Source organism: Miniopterus natalensis, chromosome 15 (genome assembly GCF_054644295.1).
Source record: "Miniopterus natalensis isolate mMinNat1 chromosome 15, mMinNat1.hap1, whole genome shotgun sequence".
Lineage (NCBI taxonomy): Eukaryota > Metazoa > Chordata > Mammalia > Chiroptera > Miniopteridae > Miniopterus > Miniopterus natalensis.
The window spans coordinates 7849202-7869134 of NC_142095.1; the positions used below are offsets into that span (position 1 = coordinate 7849202).

General features: G+C 56.5%; 1 protein-coding gene across 1 annotated transcript; it reads left to right on the top strand.

Moving 5' to 3' along the window:
- The first annotated feature begins 13063 nt into the window (after window positions 1-13063).
- XIRP1 (xin actin binding repeat containing 1) lies at window positions 13064-18565 on the top strand. The gene has a single exon (XM_016196213.2). The coding sequence runs from the start codon at window positions 13064-13066 to the stop codon at window positions 18563-18565; it is 5502 nt and encodes a 1833-aa protein (XP_016051699.2).
- Window positions 18566-19933: the final 1368 nt, after the last annotated feature.

Here is a 19933-nt window from a genome sequence, read left to right on the forward strand (position 1 = left end):
TATTGCAACCAATTCAAAGGAAAACCCCAAACAGCACAAATTTATACAAAGTAAAGGAATGTTGGGATGAACTGCAAGTTGGGATAGGAGTGATTTTTCCACAGTGGGGAGGAAGTCAGAATCATTAGATAGGACAACATTTATATTTCAGTTAGTTACAACCTATAAAGAATTGCAAAGTAGCTCAAAGGCAACACACAGGGCTAGAATCCAAAGACCCACAAAGGTGTGTGACAGATGGTGCAGTTTCCTATTGAAACACAGAATGCTTTTTGCCACGTGATTCATCACGTAAGTCCCAGCAAGGGCATGTTGAGTTTCTGGCAGGAGGTGAGTGCAGAGGTGGGTGTGAGGGCTGCTGTCCAGATCCAACTGAGAACAGGCAGAAAGAAAACAAAAATGACATGTTTTAACACAAGCATTTTGTGTGGGATTCATTATACTTTTTAACTGGTTATTGTTAATATAGAAGCTGTTACGGACTGTGTCTGTCCGTGCCCCCCCCCCGCCTGCTCCCACCCCAAATTTATGCACTGAAGCCCTAACCCCCAATGTGGCGGTATTTGGGAAATGATTAGGTTTGAATCAGGTCAAGAGGGAGGGGTCCCCCTTAGTAGGATTAGTGTCCCTATAAGAAGAGGAAGAGCCACCAGAGCTCCTTCTTCCCCAGCCCTGTAAGGACAGAGAGAAGGCCGACATCCGCAGGCTGGGAAGTGGGCCTCAACGAAGAACAGCATCCGCAGATACCCGAGTTTGGACTTCCAGACTGTGAGACATAATTCCTGGGGTGAAGCCACCGGCCACCCAATCCACGGTATTTTGTTATGACAGCCCAAAGCTGACTAATACAGAAGCTATTGTGAATTTTTTTTTTTGGTCCAGTCACTATGTAATAAGCCACCTGGTGACATTTTACATTTTTACATTCCACTGAAGTGCAACTAGGCCGGATTTGAATGAAAACAAACGTAATCCATCCCCTCTCCCGGCCATTGTCACTTCGGAACCAAGAAAACATCCCCTTTGTGCTGCCTGGCTGTCTGTGGCTACACTGGAGGTGGCGTGGGCAGCGACCCGCGTCAGGGGTTAGACCTGTGGGGTCAGACCCAACCGGGTTCAGTAACCTCCGTACTCGGGCTCTGGCCAGGAAAGAATTCAGAGCCAAGACCCGGACTATAAGAGAACATTTACTTGTAAAATCACAGAGGTAGAAAAAGTAATTTGTAGAAGAAATGGGCTTAGGAAACAAGTTATAGAGGCAGAGGAAGGGCCCTTGGATCTTGGGCGTGAGGAAGGTAATGGTAACAAGCTTGGGGGAAGGAAAGGGCCTGCTCCGGAAGGAAGAGCAGGTTTTTAAGGATGGGGATTTTAGGGGCGGACCCAGGGGGAGATCTCAATAGAATATTCATCAGCTTTCCACGTGTGTCCTTTCAGGGTCCGGGTCTCCACTGATTGATTGGTCGGCGCCAGGGCAGGGTCAGTATCCAATGCAGCTGGTCCTGAGGTCAGCTGTGGCTGGTTTTGTTGCTTTTCTGGGTCTGGAGCTGAAACACAACTGAGGCCTAGATGTTCTCTCCAGGGAGGAAAGGTCAGGGGGTCCAAGGCTCATGGCCAGAAATATGCTAGGAGAGGAAAGTCCACCCTGGGGGCGAGGTCCCATCCTACAATTGTCCTTTGCTAGGCACTCAGGGCTTTCTACCCTGGTGACCTTCTGTACCTGGCCCACTGTCCTCACTCTGCTCGTGTCTAACTGCCCACCACAGAGGTAGAATGATTTGTATAAATAAGTAATAAATTTAGCAGTATAATCTCTTATATGTTCTCTCTTCCCATTTCCTGTAACCCAATTAACACGCGTGGAGGAGAGAGGGAGGGAATGAGTGAGCTCTTCGCTCGGCAGTAGCACCAGAAGAGCAGGAAGCTACAGTCCAGCACCGATCAGAAAATCCGAGATGTCCATTCATACTTTTGTTATCCAGAGGAAAATGTGTTGGGAGAAAAAAAATTTCTCTACTGATTCAGGTTCAGGGCTTGGGGGCCTGTGAATTAACTAACAAAAAACAGATTAAGGGGAGAGAAGACAAAGTTTATTTCCAGGCAGCCTTCAGATGAATTGGCTCCAAAGAAACACGTTTATAAACCTACTTCCTACGGAGAGAGGGGGCAGGGGCTTCTATGGAAGAGCAAATGAAAGGGAGGACAGTGTCAGATGAGGTTTGTTTAAGCAATTTCTAATGATCAGCCTCCCTTCTGGCTGTAAGCCTCCCAGGGGGGATTTATAGCCTACGTATTTTTCAGGAGATCCTATTTAAAGTTTAGATAAGGTGGTTTTTGTTTCTGCAGCTGCTGCTTGCTCAGATATTTTTAGCTCAAAATAATCTTTATGCTGTTGAGGCGCATTCCGAATGCCTACAGGTGCCAAACCATCCAAGTAGCAGGATTTTCCTAAGGGTGTGTCCTAGCTCAGAGATTTTGTTCAAAGCTCCAGAGGTGAGAAAAATGTACCACAATCTGGAGTGAAGAGCAATCAGGTTGGTCCTTGACCTTGAGCCCATCGCCTGCCAGCTGGCAGAAGCGTGTGACTCAAACCGATTCTGGGAAGAGGGTTTCCTGAAGTAGAGAGTTCCTCCTCGCTCCTCAGGTCTGATGGGGGAGGGGGCCTTCAAGAGAGCCACCCAGAGCTTGGCCCTAGGGCCCTGGAGCTGGCTGGGGTGCAAGAGCAGACAGGGCTGCTGAGGTCTCCAGTGAGCCCGCTGAAGAGAATGCCTGCAGGCCGAGGGCAAATGCAGAGAGCCATCTCAGCAGCTGGCTTGAGGTTATGTCATCCTGGTGAGGGGTGACACACCCGTGGGCGATGTGTCTAATACACTTGCAGAACAGCCCACAGGAGAAAGAGCCCGCACTGGGGCATCTGACCTCCCCAGAGGTCACCACCAACACTCTGCCCCTTGATCACTCCTGCCTGTCCCCATCCCACTCTACGGAAGTCCAGAGGGATGTAATGAGTGGGGAAGGGGAGAGAACTGAGAGGAGGGATGGAGAACGGCGAGGAAGCCAGCTCCGCCTCCCTCCCCCACTGTTTCTAAGCCCAGCCAAGGCACCCGCCCTGACTTCACCTGCTTTCCCTCCCCTGCCTGCCCAGCTTGCCCTTCAAATATTCTGACCTCTCCAGAATCCAAGGTCAGGGTGGGGCAAAAGAAAGGAAAAGGGCAGGGGAGCTCTCACATTTGGTACTTCGGAGAGCTTTGCTTCCTGAGCTGGGCAGATGTTCAGGGCTGGCTCTTCCTATCTTGGGTGTTTTGAAGGTTCTTGGGGACCCTCCCAGCACCACACCCCCTGCGGTTACTGGCATGGGTGATACACTTCCCAGCTTGCTCCTGACCATTTCCATTCAGCATCTGGACCTATTTTACCTCCAGGAAAACCCTCTCTTTGGGGCTCCCAATGCCTCTCCAGGCAGTCCCCTTGGGCGAGTCCTTTGAAGATGTGTCTCTCCATCTCAAGGCTCCTAGGACCCCAGTATTCTCTATTCAAACATCCCAGCTCACTTCCAGGGCCTGTGTGGGTCTCCCTTCTAGGTCTATCCATGTGAGGGCAGACTACTCTGCCAGGACACACACCTCTAGGCCTGGGGGGTGGAAGGAGATGGGAGTTTATGGATGTGTTGTTATAGGCGGTGGGAATGGCACTGGGTGTTAGACCCATGGGGTGAGACCGCACCTGGGTTAGGCAACCTCTATACTTGAGTTCTGGCCAGGAAAGAATTCAGAGCCAAGACTCCAACTATAAGAGAACATTTATTTATAAAATCACAGAGGTAGAAGTAATTCATAAAAGAAATGGGCTTAGGAAAATGGGCTTAGGGAACGAGTTATAGAGGTAAAGGAAGGGCCCATGGAGCTTGGGAGTGTGGGAGCTAATGGTAACACTCCTGGGGGGGCAAGGAGGGAGGAGGGAAAGGCCTCAGTGTTCTCCTGGGTGGGAGAGTGCTGGGTCCTCTGTCCTAAGGGTTTTAATGGTGGAAGTTTTAGGGGCTGTCCCAGGGGAAGATCTCATAATACTCAGCAGCTTCCCAGGCGTGTCCTTTCAGGGTTGTGGTCTCCACTGATTGATTGGCTGGAGCCAGGGCAGGGTCACTATCCAATGCAGCTGGTCCTGAGGTCAGCTGTGGCTGGTTTTGTTGCTTTTCTGGGCCTGGAGCTGAAATACAACTGAGGGCTCCAGGGAGGAAAGGTCAGGGGGTTCAAACCACTTGACCAGCCATATGCTGGGGAGGAAAGTTCACCCTGGGGGTGGTCTCACCCTACAATTGTCCTTTGCTAGGCACCTGGGGCTTTCCACCCTGGTGACCTTCTGTACCTGGCCCATTGTCCTTGCTCTGCTCATGTCTAACTGCCCACCACAGATGCAGTTTGGGCCTGCAGTCTGGGGTGTCCTCACGTAGACGCAGTGCCCTTACGGTGCAGGACAGAACAGGGACAGGAAGAGAAGAGGGGTCCACTTGTGCTCCTGTCTCTGTCTGCAGTGTCAGGGGAGAGGGGGGAGGGGAGGGGGCTGAAATGACCCCAGCAGCTCATCAGAGAGGACAGCAAGTACTAAGACCCTGAAATGGGAGAGAGCTATGTGCATTCTGGGGACAGAAAAGGGAGGGAAGGTGAGAGCACTGGGACACAGGTGGGATCACATCGCTCAGAGCTTTGTGAGCTAAAGACTTGGGTCCTACCCCAGGAGCATGGCAGCTTCGTGGTGGGTTAAGCCCAGGGGCAGCATGAACAGACTGGCATTTAGAGAGACCCCTCTTGCTGCTCAGAGACTAGGGGGTTAGGCATCAAGAGCAGACACTCCAGGGAGAGCTGGGGTGCTGATGTGATAGTGAGAGATGAGAAGTGGTAGCCTGGGCAAGGGCAGAGCTGTGGAGATGGCATGCATGGGGACACCCACAGGCCCAGCACCCGGGACCTCTCCCAGCCTCCTGTGTGCCCTTAACACCCATCTTCCATGGAGATTCACAGTGACTTGAGGAGCTGAGGTTAATGGTAAACAGAATATACCTGGAGATAAAGTAAAAGGTGAGGCACCTGGAGCCGAGGAACCTCGTCACAGCTTCAGATTTAGATTAGCCAGTGAAGTTTCTGTGCTTTGATCACAGTCTGTTTTCCAGATGGACAGTAAAGTCCTTGGTAGCACAGATGGAATCTGTCCTGTTTACCCTACATCCCCAGCTCCTAGCAAAGAGCCCAGAAGAGAGCAGGCCCTCGTAGGTATTATCTCTGTTACTGCATGACAAGCCACCTCAAAACTTAAGTGGCTTGAAACAATAGCAATCGCTTGTTTGGCTCACAGTCCTGCAATCAGGATCAGCTCATCTGCTCTGCGAGGCGGCAGCGGGGACTGGAGTCCTGCCTCCAGGGCGGCTTGCTCTCCTGGCTTGGGAGTTGGTGCTGGCCGCTGGCTGAGAGCTTAGCCAGCGCCGGGGGCCGGGGGCCTGGTGCATCTCCACGGGCTGCTTGGGCTTCCTCACAGCACGGCCACTGGGTTCCAGCATCCCCGAAAGAGTCAGGGGGAAGCCGTATTGCCTTTTATGACCCAGTCTCAGACTTCATAAAGAGTCCTTTATTATAGTCACGGTTCAGCCTGCCTGGGTTCAAGGGGATGGCACACGGACTCCTTTCTCTCATTCGGAGGAATGTCACAGTCACAGTATAAGGAGTGCATAGGGGATGGTCATCTTTGGAAAATCCTTCCAACCTGTTCCACGAAAAAGGAGATACAGCACTTAGTGGTGGGCCCAGTATTGGGACCCAAGTTCTGTTCAGTACCTTTGTTCAAGGAAGAAGGGACACATGTCACACGTTCTAGAAAGTTTCCCCTGCGACTCAGAGGATATAAAGCTTTGGAGTTTACAGGGTTTATTGACAGTTATAGAGATGATTCAGTTATTTCTGTTATCTGCTTCTTTAACCAAAATGTAGGCTCCATGAGAATATCTATCTTTAGTGTTTAGCCCAGAGCCCAGCCATAGAAGCTGCGCAAAGAATTCTTCTAGTTTAATACTTAACATGATGAAACACGCCTGATCCAGCGAGATGAAGTGTCACTTGAGGAGGTACTGCCACCGTCTGGGCACTGGGGACATTGCCGGCCGTTTCCAGCACCGTGTCCTGCCTGCCTCGGGAACTATGCACCCGGCTCTTGCCTGACGCCTCTGTCAGTTCCCAGGGCGCTTTCCTGATGGATGGTTTTTAACAACAACCCTGACTCCTGTATCGATTCCCATTTGACCGTGAGATCTGTGAGGACCAGAGGAGTTCTTTAGCAGCAGCATTTCTCCCCGGTGTCTCCCAGGCTCACCCAAGCCTTCGGGAGCCCTCTGCCGGCTGCCTTTGCTCCCTCCCCCTCACTGTGGCTGCTTTGGCCAAAGTCCCCCTCCCACCCCTTACCTCCCGCTGTGGAGCACTGGACACTGGCTTTCAGCCTTCCTCACGGTATGCCCTTCCCCAGCATCTTCCATGACCAACACCTGTCCTGGCTTTTCTCCTGCCTCCCCGCTGCGACATTTCTTCTGCATCGTCTCTACAGCACACCTCCTCCCAGGTCTGTCCCTGGGCCTGCTGCGCCGTCCTCTGGGAGATCGCCTCCCCTCCAGGCCTCGCTCCCAGCTGCACGCAAACAGGCCCCCAGCTCTCTGTCACCAGCCCAGTGTCCTCTCCTGGCTCTGGATCCGATCATCCCGAAGACCAGCTGTACCTGGGAGCCCCTGGCGCCTCACCCTCATCCTGTCCGAAGGCAACCTGTCTTCTCGGCCCTGCACCAGGCCCCTGCCCTTTCCCTCAGCAGCACCACCGAGCCACGTCCCCACGCTGGACAGCTGGGGTCCCCCGACTGCCCCGTCCTCACCTCCCAGGCCTCTCCGCGGCTCTGGGAGCGGCCTCAGTGCCCCAGGCGCGCAGGCATCCGGTGGCCCTTCTAGGCTTTGTCTGTGCTCCGCCTGAGCATCCCTCGGACTCGGCCCCTCCCCTCCTCTCCGCCACCATTGAGATCCTCATCATTCAGAACCTGTGCTGCAGTCACATCGCCTGCCTCCTGCGACCCAAATTGCCCCTGATTACACCCAGGATGGGGCCCAAACTCCTCGCCGGCATTCACTCCCCGCCCGCTGCTCCAGATGACTCCCCACCTTCTGCCCATCCAACCAGCACTCAAGTCACACTTCACGTCACAGAGGGTCCCCTGTGCGATGAAGCCCCAGTTGCCTACAGAAGTGATCTACTTCTCCTGCCTCCCCAACTCATTTCTTCACTCCCTCACCACTTTCCTCCCCTCCCAGTTAAGTCATGTGCTGGAAGATCCCAAACTGAGGCACTAGGGTGCAGAGAGCTGAAGGACTCTCAGAGGTCATATAGATAGGAAGACAGGCTGGCAATTTGATCCCGGGCTGGCAGTCTGACACCAGATCCCACTCACTCAAGCATGCGCCAGTCGCCACACTCCCATGGCAGGAGGGTGGAGCTCTCCCCACACATCTGTCTGCCTCGTGAGCTGACCCAGAGCAGAAAATCCCTTCTCTGGGTTCAGATGATTTTATCCAGAGGCTGAGCAGGCGGGTCTCCTGCAGGCCTGGAACAGACCCAGCCTGGAGTGCCCAGAGCTGTCCCTTGGCACCAGTGTCTGCTTCCTGGCTGAAGAGAAGCCAGGACTGCCAGCCTGTGCCTTGAAGGGCACTTGTCTTCCAACCCAGAGGACAAGCTGGGATCTGGGACCTGGAGAAGCTGGGGGTGGCCAGGATCTAGGGAAAACTTACTGAGCTTGCTCATTTAGTGTGCCAGACACTATTCTAAATGGTGTGTGTGTGTGTGTGTGTGTGTGTGTGTGCGCGTGCGTGTAATAAATGGATATTCCTCACAGCAACCCTTTGAAAGATGCATAATTATTATCCCCATGTTATAGAGGAGGAAGCTGAGACACAGAGAGGGTAAGTAACTAGCCAAGCTCACACAGCCAGCAAGTCTCACAGGTTAAGAGTCAGGCTCAGGTAGTTGGCTCTTAATCACTCCTCATTACACAGGTCACCCTCATTACACAGGATACAGGCTACAAAATCTACTTGTAGAAGACTAAAAATTTAGCTGGAGCTTCCTAACAGCCAAGGCAAAGAGGGAGATATCATCTGTTATGAGATTTGTAGTGTTTATAATAGTGCTATGAAATGGAACTTTCCAGAAAGATGGAAATGTTTTGCACTGTCCGATGTGATAGTTACTAGGTACACATCTCTATGGAGCACTTAAAATGTGCCTAGTGTGATGAGGGAACTGGACTCTCAATTTTATTTCATTTTAATCTATTTAAATAGTCATTGTGGTTAGTGGGGACTGTATTAGGCAGCACTGTTGTACTAGGTAAAAACGAACCTGGGGGTCCGGAAAAGCCTCTTTCTTAATATTGAGGCCTGAGAAATTTCCACCAGGAGTTATCACACTTGTGAACACAAACGTGGGTTCTACCTGGGTGTTTATCTTTTTTAAAAAATTAGTTTTCAATTACAGTTTACATTCCATATTATTCTGTTTTAGTTTCAGACGTACAGCATAGTGGTTAGACAATTGTGTACTTACAGAGTGGTCCCCAATTTTTCCAGTACCCACTTTCTTTCCTTACATATGTAACAACAGCAGGCACTTCTACAGCATGCGTGCTAAGCGCCCTCATAAAACCTTTTCATGTCTTAATTCATTCCATTCTCAAAACCACCAGAGCAGGTCGGCACTCTGGGCATCCCCAGGGCAGAGACACCTAGGTTCCCCTTCCCCTGGCCTGAGAGGCAATTACATTTTCCTGACCTTCCTGGGGACAGCCAGGAGCCTAGGGAGCAGGGAGAAAAGGCAGGGGAACAGGACGGGGTGGGAGATGAGGGAGAGGGTTTCCCGGCTGTCCCTCTCTCCACCCACAGGCCAACGCTACATGACCAAAGTTGACTCAATGGAAAAAGTGAGCAGTGCCTGGTATCACTTCCAGGCACCAGAGGGCACTGGGATGTCAGAAGGAAGGCCCTGTGCTGCCAGGTAACAGGATGCACCTGTGCAGCCTCAGACATGCAGCCCGGGAGAAATGCCACCTCCATGTGCTCTGGATGGTCCCTGACGCCCCTCACCACCTTCCTGGCCTAAGTGCCAGGAAATCTGCCTAGGCTCTGGGCAGCAAAGGAGGGGCAACTGTGACCCCCCCCCCTTCTGTGGCTGGAAGCTGTTGACTCCAGGATCAAAAATAACCCCACAGTCAGCTCCCTGCCTGCCATCCCTCCCCTCCCCTCCATTCCCAGAAAACCTGGGCCCTGAGTCAGACAGAGGGAAGAGCCCAAAAGTAAACAAGGACCCAGATAACCTGCTGTGAAAGCCACAGAACCAGTCTGTGGAACTCCGTGATAAATCAGGGGCCTAGCAAAGAGCTGAGGCCTGGAAATCCAGATGTCTCTTCCCGAATCCAGCAGCACTCAGGGCTGTGCAGACCTGAGCTGTGGGGCGTGGGGAGGAATGGATGGAGGGGCAGAGCGGATGGAGAGGAAAGCTGGGCCTCATCTCGGAGGTTTGCAGCCTGGAACAGAGTCCGAGGGCCTCCAGGCTCCAGCACAGTGGACGCACACCCATCAGGGATAGTCAGAGGCCGGTCCAGAGGGAGGTGGGGGCTCACAGGGGTAGGGGGCAGGGCCCTCAGGTGTCAGATGCCCCTCATTCATTCCCTGAAAATAGTCTGGGACACCGGCATCCCACACCGAGGCTGAGTCACGGGCTGTCCTGGATCAGAGGGATGAATGAAGCTCTTCCCTCACTTCTCCTCCCCTCCCCCACACAAAGGACATGTAACCGATTCCCCCAGGATGGAAGAGTGACTTCCACAAGCCCTAAAAATAACCGAACCACTTCATACTCTGAACTTAGCCTCTGCCTCCCGCCCCCACCCTGGCCCACCCCCTAGCCAGCAAGATAAAAGCAGCTGCTGGGGCTGGCAGGGGACAGAGACCTGGAGCCAGGGCAGCGAGAAGTCATCTCAGGGATCCAGCAGAGTAGAACCAACCCCAAGCTAGAAGCTTGAGAGGAACGACAGACCCTTAGGCCGCACCTGCCATAGACCCCAAGCGCCCCAGCAGCCAAGTGGGACTGTCAGGTGAGCAGCCTGCCCTTTGTCTTTCTGTGGCGGGGTTGGTAGCCAGTGGGGGTCCCCTGTGGACGCTCTGGATGGCTCTCAGGAGAGCATGTATTAGGGTGGCAGAGAGAGGTTGAGGGGCCATGCATCTGGATGTAGGTGAGTGGAGGGGTCTCTGATATAAAGATTCCACAAAGAAGTTAAGGGAGATTTAGTGTGAGCACCATGGGAGCTCTCAGAGTGGTGGCCACAGGCCTGAGGCCAATAAGGGATAAGTTCTTGCCAGTCTGAAAAAAAATCCAGGAAGGCATTCAGGAGGAGGTGGCCTGGAGTTTCAATATTTAAAATATAAATATGGAACTCCCTGGGCTTCGGGCTTCCTCCCAGGAAGGCCCAGTGTCTGGAGGAAAGCGGCAAAGAGGAGAGGTAGGAGGACATTCGGGTGGAGGGTGGGAAGCAGGTCCAACCCCTCATTGCTGGGACAAGCCTCATGCCCAGATGTGGGTGAAAGTCCCAACACATAGGCCCCAGGGCTGGCCTGAGCCCAGCTCCGCACACATCCAGACCTAGGACTCTGCCCCAGGCCATCATCCTGACTCATGGGAAGGTCCTAGGGGCAGATCTGGGGAGGGGCACAAGGTGGGGAGATAAGATCTGAGTCAGCCAGATGTGGAGATGTGGAGGGGCTAAGCCAAGGAGGGATCACTGGGAACAGAGGTGGGGTCACCCGGAGGGGAGGCCAAGCTCTGGGAAGCTGCTTAGGGCTCAGGCCCCCACCCAAAGTCTGGTCCCAGTTCTGAATTCTGCCTTCCCCATAACCCCCGTCCCTCCCTTCTAGAAACTTAAGCTCTAGGGGTCAGGCCAGGCAGGGGCAGGCATGGGAAAGCTAGGAGTTGGGAAACCTGCTTCAGGCCTCACTACTGCTTTGCAGAGCCTCCTGGGACAGCACCTTTCCCCTCTTTGGCCCTCAGTTTCCCCATCTGAACCCACAACAGCTGAGCACGGGGCTTGTCCTCAGGTTCAGTGGCCTCTGAGGGTCCTCAGGTCCAACATAGCCGGACTCCATGATTCTAACAGTGAGGGACCATAGCAGGGATTCTGGAGATTCCTGGGGGTGGCGGAGGGTGGAACCAGTGGCCTTGCACATGCCATCTGCTCAGGCCACACTGGTGGTGACAGGATGGGGAGGAGGTGGGGACAGGCATGGTTTGCCTTTGGCACGGGGTCCCCATCAGAATTCAGAGACTAAAGGACACCCCCACCCCCACCCTCACCCCACCCCCAGAGTGTGTGGCGACTCAGGCAGCAGGTCTCAGAGTTCGAATTTCTCGGGGCTCTGATGGCTTTGCGGGACAAGATGGGTGGGGGTGGGGCAGGCAGGCCTCAGTTCCCCCTTCTGAGATAAAGATGAGGAGGAAGCCCTGTCCCCACTGCTGCCACGGTCCCTGCACCTCCCCTCAGCCCCACAGCCCTTTGATCACGAAAGGTTCCAGGTCCCAGCACCAGTCATCCTGCAGCCCAGCGGCAGGGGCAGGATCAGGGATCCCAGCGAGGAGGAGATGTGATGGGCCAGGGCCCCCAGGGTCCCACGGGCTGAGCCTGAACCTCCGTCTGGAGCCCAGGGCTGCCCTGCTGAGGCCGGACCTCAGCTATATTTAGCATCAAGTGTGGAGCAGAGCAGTGGGTCAGGGGCACCGGAGGGGGCACGTGCTTCGCATTCTTTTCCTACTGGCCTCTGGGGACTGTTAGTACACCTGTCACAAGACAGATAAGACACAGAGGACAGAGACCAGAGAAGGGCTCGAGGGGTGGGAGGCCATGGAGAGGGGCAGGGGTGAGCAGGAGCAGGGGTGCGGGGGGAACACCTTGGTAGAAACTGATTGACGTGAAGGTGGAGAAAGGAGAGGATCATGGAGCCAGATTCAGGCTCATTGCACACAGCTGGGACCGGGTCTTCGCCAGCAAGGGGCAAGGCTGTCTCTGGGGAGGGTCCCATGCCCACCCCACCCCAGTAGACGTCACCCTCCACTCTTCTAGGGGTGCCTGCTGGGGAACGGAGGGGCACCACAGTTGATAAAAAAGCTTCACACCCCTTACCCTTTTATTTCTTGGGAGCCAGCCCCAAATAGGGTCTAGGGACCCCAGATCAGCACTGCCTACTACTCAGTCACCAAGATCTGACCCTTCTGGGCCTGTTTCCTCATCTTTAATTATGAGTGGTTGGGTTAGAAGACCCTTGGGAACCCCCTAGCTCAGATCTCTGAGTCTTGGGTATAGCACAAAAACCCCTACCTGGGGATTCAGGACCTGGCTCTGCCTAAACGTGAGGCACCCGGTGAGCCTCTACTGCTCCCGCCATAGCGTGGGCTGTGCGCCCCTGCTCTGCCTCCCTGGGCCTGGGCAAGGTTGGGGGGTGAGCCCAGAGCCTAGGACAAGACGCCCAATGAGAGCGGCAAGCGCGCCCTCTGGTGTTACGGAAGAGAATTTCTTCTCCATGGGAAACAGTCACCAGTTTAGGGACCCGCCTCTCTCTGGCTGGGGCCCATGTCAGGATTCCCTCTGGCCACTCACCTGGGACTCCACCAGGGAAAACTGATTTTGGTAAAGGAAGGTGAGGATGGGGCACGTCCAGTCGCCTGCTGGAGGTTTGAGCATCCCTTGGGCTGAAGGACAGAGCTTCATGGCCAGCAGTGTCCTGCTTGGGGAAGCCCAGGCCCACCTTGGTGGATGGCTCCACATGCCCTAAGTTTAAGATTTGTCATACACCAAGCACGCAGGTGGCAGAGTGAGACCCAAGTGAAGTCTGGAGAGGGCGTGTCACTGCAGCCCCTGTGCCCTGCTCTGTCCTACTTCTCGCAGCAACAAGCCCCCTCCCACCCAAGGCCCCCAGACCACCCTCATCTCTACCCTTCTCTTCAGAAGGATGTCCAGTGCCCAGATGCAGGCGGCCCCCACACCGCCCATGCCGATGGCCACTGCAGAGGACCTGCCCCTCCCTCCGCCGCCGGCCCTGGAGGACCTGCCGCTGCCACCACCCAAGGAGTCCTTCTCCAAGTTCCACCAGCAGCGGCAAGCCAGCGAGCTCCGCCGCCTCTACAGGCACATCCACCCTGAGCTCCGCAAGAACCTGGCTGAGGCTGTGGCTGAAGACCTGGCTGAGGTCCTGGGTTCTGAGGAGCCCACCGAAGGCGACGTCCAGTGCATGCGCTGGATCTTCGAGAACTGGCGGCTGGATGCCATTGGGGACCATGAGAAGCCAGTTGCCAAAGAGCCCGTGCCCAGCGGTGACGTCCAGGCCACCTCCCGCAAGTTTGAGGAAGGCTCCTTTGCCAACAGCATAGACCAGGAGCCAGCCGGACCTCGGCCATCCGGAGGGGACGTTCGGGCAGCCCGCCAGCTGTTTGAGACAAAGCCACTGGATAAGCTGACGGGTCAGGCTGACGAGGCACCAGAGGCAACTGTGAGGGAGCCTGCGGCCAGTGGAGATGTCCAGGGCACCAGGATGCTCTTTGAGACTCGGCCGCTGGACCGCCTGGGCTCCCGCCCCTCCCTCCAGGAGCAGAGTCCCTTGGAGCTGCGCTCTGAGATTCAGGAGCTGAAGGGCGACGTAAAGAAGACAGTGAAGCTGTTCCAAACGGAGCCACTGTGCGCCATCCAGGACGCAGAAGGCACCATCCACGAGGTCAAGGCTGTTTGCAGGGAGGAGATCCAAAGCAACGCGGTGAGGTCAGCTCGTTGGCTCTTCGAGACCCAACCTCTAGATGCCATCAACCGGGACCCCAGCCAGGTGCGGGTGATCCGGGGGATCTCCCTAGAAGAGGGGGCCCAGCCTGATGTCAGCGCAACTCGCTGGATCTTTGAGACGCAGCCCCTGGATGCCATCCGGGAAATCCTGGTGGACGAGAAGGACTTCCAGCCATCCCCAGACCTTCTCCCTCCTGGTCCAGATGTTCAGCAGCAGCGGCATCTGTTTGAGACCCGAGCGCTAGACACTCTAAAGGGGGAAGAGGGTGCTGAGGCAGAGGCCCCACCCAGAGAGGAAGTGGTCCCTGGTGATGTCCGCTCCACCCTGTGGCTATTTGAGATGAAGCCCCTGGACACTCCCAGAGACAAGGTCCAAGTGGGTCTCCTGCAGCGGGTGGGTCCCCAGGAGGGTGAGGGGCTCACGTATAGCTCCTCAGCACTGTCCCTCTCTCCAAGTGCCCCCCAGAAGGATGGGGTGAAGGGGGATGTGAAGACTTTCAAGAACCTTTTTGAGACCCTTCCCCTGGACAGCATAGGGCAGGGTGAGCCTTCTACCCCCAGGAGTGTGAGCACAGTAGAAGCAGCTGATTCTGCTGGGCAGTCCCAGGACACAGGGTCCCCAGTGTATGCCATGCAGGATGGCAAAGGCCACCTCCATGCCCTGACCTCTGTCAGCAGAGAGCAAGTAGTCGGAGGTGATGTGCAGGGCTATAGGTGGATGTTTGAGACACAGCCCCTAGACCAGCTGGGCCGAAACCCCAGTACCGTCGACGTGGTGCGGGGCATCACCCGGCAGGAAGTGGTGGCTGGAGACGTGAGCACTACCCGGTGGCTCTTTGAGACCCAGCCCCTGGAAGTAATCCACCAGCGGGAGCGGCAGGAACGACAGGCAGAAGAAGGAAAGAGTCAGGAAGATTCCCAGCCTGAGGCACCCCCCAAAGGTGACGTGCAGACCATCCGGTGGCTGTTCGAGACATGCCCAATGAGTGAGTTGGCAGAGAAGCAGGGGTCAGAGGTCACAGATCCCACAGCTAAGGCCGAGGCACAGTCCTGCACCTGGATGTTCATGCCCCAACCCCTGGACAGGCCAGAAGGCTCCAGGGAGCAACACTTGCAGGTTAGCCAGGTCCAGGCTGGAGACAGACAGACAGACAGACACGTCTTCGAGACTGAGCCTCTGCGGGCGTCAGGCCGTCCCTGTGGAAGAGGGCCTGTGAGGTACTGCAGCCGAGTGGAGATTCCTTCAGGGCAGGTATCTCGTCAGAAGGAGGTTTTCCAGGCCCTGGAGGCAGGCAAGAGGGAAGACCAGGGGTCAAGGGCGATTCCTGAGCCCATCCCAGCGGGCTCTGTGCACAAGTTCACCTGGCTCTTTGAGAATTGCCCCATGGGCTCCCTGGCAGCTGAGAGCATCCGAGGGGGCGACCTCCAGGAAGAGCAGCCAGTGGGCCTGTCAGGCGGAGTGCTGGAGAGGCAGGAGACAGCAGCCGAGGGGACCCTGCGGACTCTGTATGCCACGCCCGGCATCCTGCACCATGGAGGCATCCTTATGGAGGTCCGAGGGCCAGGGGAGCTCTGCCTTGCCAAGTATGCGCTCCCAGGCCCAGGGCAGGGGGCCCCTCACATACGGAAGGAGGAGCTGGTGTCTGGCGAGCTTCCCAGGATTGTCCGCCAAGTGCTGCAGCGGCCGGACATCGACCAGCAGGGGTTGCTGGTTCAGGAGGACCCAGCAGGCCAGCTCCGGCTCAAGCCCATGAGGCTTCCAGTTCCAGGCAGCAGCAGGAATGTGGAAGATCTGGACCTAGAGTTCCAGCAGCTGCTAGCTTGTGGCTTGGGCACCTCAGTGGCGAGGGCTGGGCTGGTGATGCAGGAAACAGAGCAGGGCCTGGTCTCACTGACCGCCTACTCCCTGCAGCCCTGGCTCACCAGCAGGGCCCCCGAGAGGAGCAGTGTGCAGCTGCTGGCCAGCTGCATAGACAAAGGAGACCTGAGTGGCCTGCACAGCCTGCGGTGGGAGCCACCGGCTGACCCAAGTCCAGTGCCAGCCAGTGAGGAGGTCCAGAGGCTGCCTCTGACTGAGAGCATCATTCATGTTCCCCCACTGGACCCCAGCATGGGGATGGGGCATCTGAGAGGCCCAGGGGCCACCCCCTGTCCTCCGTGGACCATTGGAAAGGCAGTCCCCCTGGCTGACAAAGAAAAGCAAGACAACAGTTGTACTGGGCAGGAAGGGATAGAAGCTCTGGGAAAGTCAGAAGGACCCACGACTACACCCCCAGGGCCCGGAGTGGCAGACTTCCAGGCAGCCATGCAGAGTCTGAGGACGGCAACCGCCGAGGCCCAAAGCCTGCACCAGGAAGTTCTGAGCAAGCACATGCAGGGCCTCACCCCTGGAGCTATCTCCATACCCTCCCAGGACCGTCTTCTGCAAACCCCGGCCTCGGCCATTGGGACTGCTCAAAGCTATGCCAGGCCTATGGCTGGAGGTGACCCCAGGAACCCAGCAGCCCCCAGAAAGGTCAGTGGGGAACAGAAAGGACTGCCTAGAGGGCTGCCTGGGGGGCGGGTAACTATTCATGACGGCATCTACACTGCTCACCCTGTGAGGACCTGTGACTTACCTGGGGGTGCTCAGCCCTCTGAGAGGGAGCACCCGCCAAGGGGCAGGGAGACTGCCCTCTCGGCCCAGACTTCCAGCCCACCCCAAGAATGCCCAGGTCTGAGTCTTGGGCCAGGGCGGGAAGAGCCTGGGGGCTGCACACAGAGGGCCAGGGGGCCTCCAGAGAAAGCCACGGAGGGAGTCGGCCCAGGAGGCCTCCACGCTGCAGAGACCACCCTGAAAGCTGCCTCTTTAGCCCACCACACTCTGGCCTCTGGGCCTCAGGCTGCAGGTGCCAGCCTGCACTCCCATAATGCCTCTGTTCCTCCCCCTCCTCTCCCAGCTGCTGTGACGGGACCTGACTTCCCAGCCCAAGCCCACCATGATGAGGACTCCACCCGGCAGGCTTCCGAGCCCCTGCGAGACCCCCTTCTCTACTCCCACAGCAGCCCTGCCAGCCAAAGAAGCCCTGGGGAGTCACAGACAAAGACCCTGAAACTGGAGCCCACCTTGACCCCCAGGAAGAAGCCCCAGCTGCCCCCCAAACCTGCACACCTAAGCCTGATCCCCCCTCCTCGGAGGCTGCCCAAGTCAGCTCTGTCTCCCAGCTCCTCCCAAGGAGAATCCAAACAAGGCGAGACAGATGCAGCCACGCCTCGGCCAGCCATGGTCCCCGTCACTACAGGCCAGGGCGGCATATCTCTGGCTGGATGTTCCAGTGGTCAGAGCCAGCCGGGCTCCCAGCATGGCCTCAGCACTATGGCCCCTAGGCCAACCAAGAGTCAGGCTGTGGGCAGCAACGCCCAGAGCCCTGAGCCCCGCAAGCTCTCAGCTCTCTGCAGTGACCCCACCTCACCGCAGCAGGATGCCAGCACCCCAGGAGAGAAGCCGGTGGAAAGTTCCCAGCAGGGGGCCCCTGAGAGCCCTGAGACTCAGCAGGGAAGCCAGCAAGAGCTCCAGGACCTCCTAAGCCAGGTGCAAGCCCTGGAGAAAGAGGCCGCAGGCAGCGTAGATGTGCAGTCGCTGAGGAAAATCTTTGAAGCTGTGCCCCAGATAGGAGGGGCCCTTGAGGCTCCTGCTGCCCCCCATAAGCCTGAGGCCTCAATGGAGCAGGCCTTTGGGGAGCTGACGAGGGTCAGCGCAGAGGTGGCCCGGCTGAAGGAACAGACCCTGGCCAGGCTGCTGGACATTGAGGAAGCTGTGCACAAGGCCCTCAGCTCCATGTCTAGCCTCCAGCCTGAGGCTAACAACAGGGGCCATTCCCAAGGACCCCCAAAGGACCATAGTGCCTACAAGGTCAGTGTCATAGACAGCAGTAGAGCCAGGTCCAACTGCTCAGGCCAGGAGGTCAGGGGTCAAACTGCAGTCAAGAGCCAAACCGAGGTGACATGCCATACTGAGGTCCAGAGTCAAGCCAAGGTCAGAAATCACACAGAGGCCAGAGGTCCCGTAGTCTCAGCCTCCCCTTCCACCAGGAGGTTGGAGACATTGAGAGACGATTCGGGCCTCTCTCCGGTCTTGCCTTCTAGCAGAGATGCACCCTCCTCCCCAACCTTCATCTCCATTAAGTCAGCCACAAGGAAGCTTCCAGAGGCTCCCAGCCCCAGGGGCAGCCCAGACACCTCAGTGAAAAGCGTACACCTGGCCCAGGATGTGAGCCAGGCCCTGCTCCAACGGAAAGGTGTTGGAGATGAGGCCAGGAAAAAAGAAGTCACCCAATGCTCTGGACAGCCCGAGCCCACCCCTGCCCCTGCCCCAGCCCCAGCCAGCTCCCTGCCCAGCGGGCGGCAGAAGAGTGTTCTGGAGCTCCAGACTGGGCCTGGTGGCTCGCAGCACTGTGCAGCCATGAGAACATTGACTGAGCAGTATGAGGAGGTGGACCAGTACGGGAACTCAATCCTCGCATCCTGCACCACGGTCATGGAGCAGGCAGGGCCCCCCAGGGGCCCAGGGCCCCACCTGGAGCTCCAAGCCTCCCCCTTGTTAAAGCAGTTCCTGTGCAGCCCCACCGGGCTCAGTGGAGGCCTGGTGGAAGCTGGGAGGGAGCCGGTGCCCTGTGGCCACTCGCAGCCTGCCGCCCAGTGAGCCCCTCCACTTTCCACCTGTCCCTGGGGTGCCTCCTTCCAGGGAACTGAGGTGGGTGCCTACCTCCTGCACACATGAGGCCAGGACCAAGAAGAAAGGGCATCTGTCGTCAGCTCTATCACTAGGCCTGGTTCTTGCAAAGGGAGAAGGAAAGGTCGGGAAAGGCCCACAAGTGGCCGAGCACAGGAGCAGGGGGGGGGCTCGCAGCTGTTTGTGGAAGGTGTAACGTGTGCAGACGCATGTGCTCCGCATGCAGGACTGGCCCGCACACTGACATCCATGAGTCTATACACCACTCCTTGAGTCTGAGCCCCTGAGTGACCTGCCACCCTCAGCCTTTACTTCTATCATGAGTGGCAATGTCCTCAGCCATCTGCTTCTTAACCCCTGTAGAGGACAGGGACAACTAGACGCTGGATTGGCCTCTGTTTGGGATCTGGCTGAGGGCTCCAGAAGGGCCCTGCAGCAGCCCCTTCGTCACCATCTCCATGGATCAGAGGGTCATCCTGGCAACCCAAAGTTCACACAGACAAAGAGGGCAATCAGCAATGTCCCTAGAAGCCAAATGTACTGCCTCCCTGCCCCCACTGCCCCTCACTCTGCACCCAAATGGGAAGGAAACAGTCTGAATAAACCCAAGTTTTATTCTCTCCTCTATGTGTCTGTTTGTGCATCTGAGTCCCCGCTGTGGGGGAAACACCTGTGACCTTCAGGTGCCCCATTTTCCTGACAACAGAGGTGCTGGAAGGCTGGGCAAAGTGACCCCTTCTCCTACCATCTGGGCTGGGACCCATACCCCTGTTCTCCTTGCTCCTCTTGCCCCCACACACATACACCGCTGACCCTCTGCCTCTGGCCTCTCCTCCTGGTGGTTCTTGGGCACCATCCTGGAGAGGCAGCTGACCAGAATCCTGCCCCAGAGCGGGAGAGCAGCCCAGTCAGGCCCAGGAAGGAGGGCGGGCCCATACCAGGAAAATGCCAGTGACCAAGACGGCTGGGCCACTTCTCCCTGCTCAGGCCAAGTGCTTTGTGTATGGCAGAGGTTCCAGGGAAGGGACAGACCCTGGCCTGGAAAGCCAAAGTGATTGGGCGAGGGGCCCTTTTCACTCTCCAAAAGCATCAAACGCCTACTGCATGCAAGGCCTGTCTAGGCAGCAGGGGCTCAGGTGAGTTCTAACGGGTCCTGCTGGCAAGGTACTGACTTTCCAGAATGAGCAGAGACAATGCATGAACAGGAAACACCGGGTCAGGACAAAGGACAATGCACCTGACTGGGCCACTCTCCCATTCTGGGGTAGGGTCTTAGCATATAGTAACGTGACAATGATAAATGATCACCTTAGAGGACTTGACCCAAGCAGACCTCTC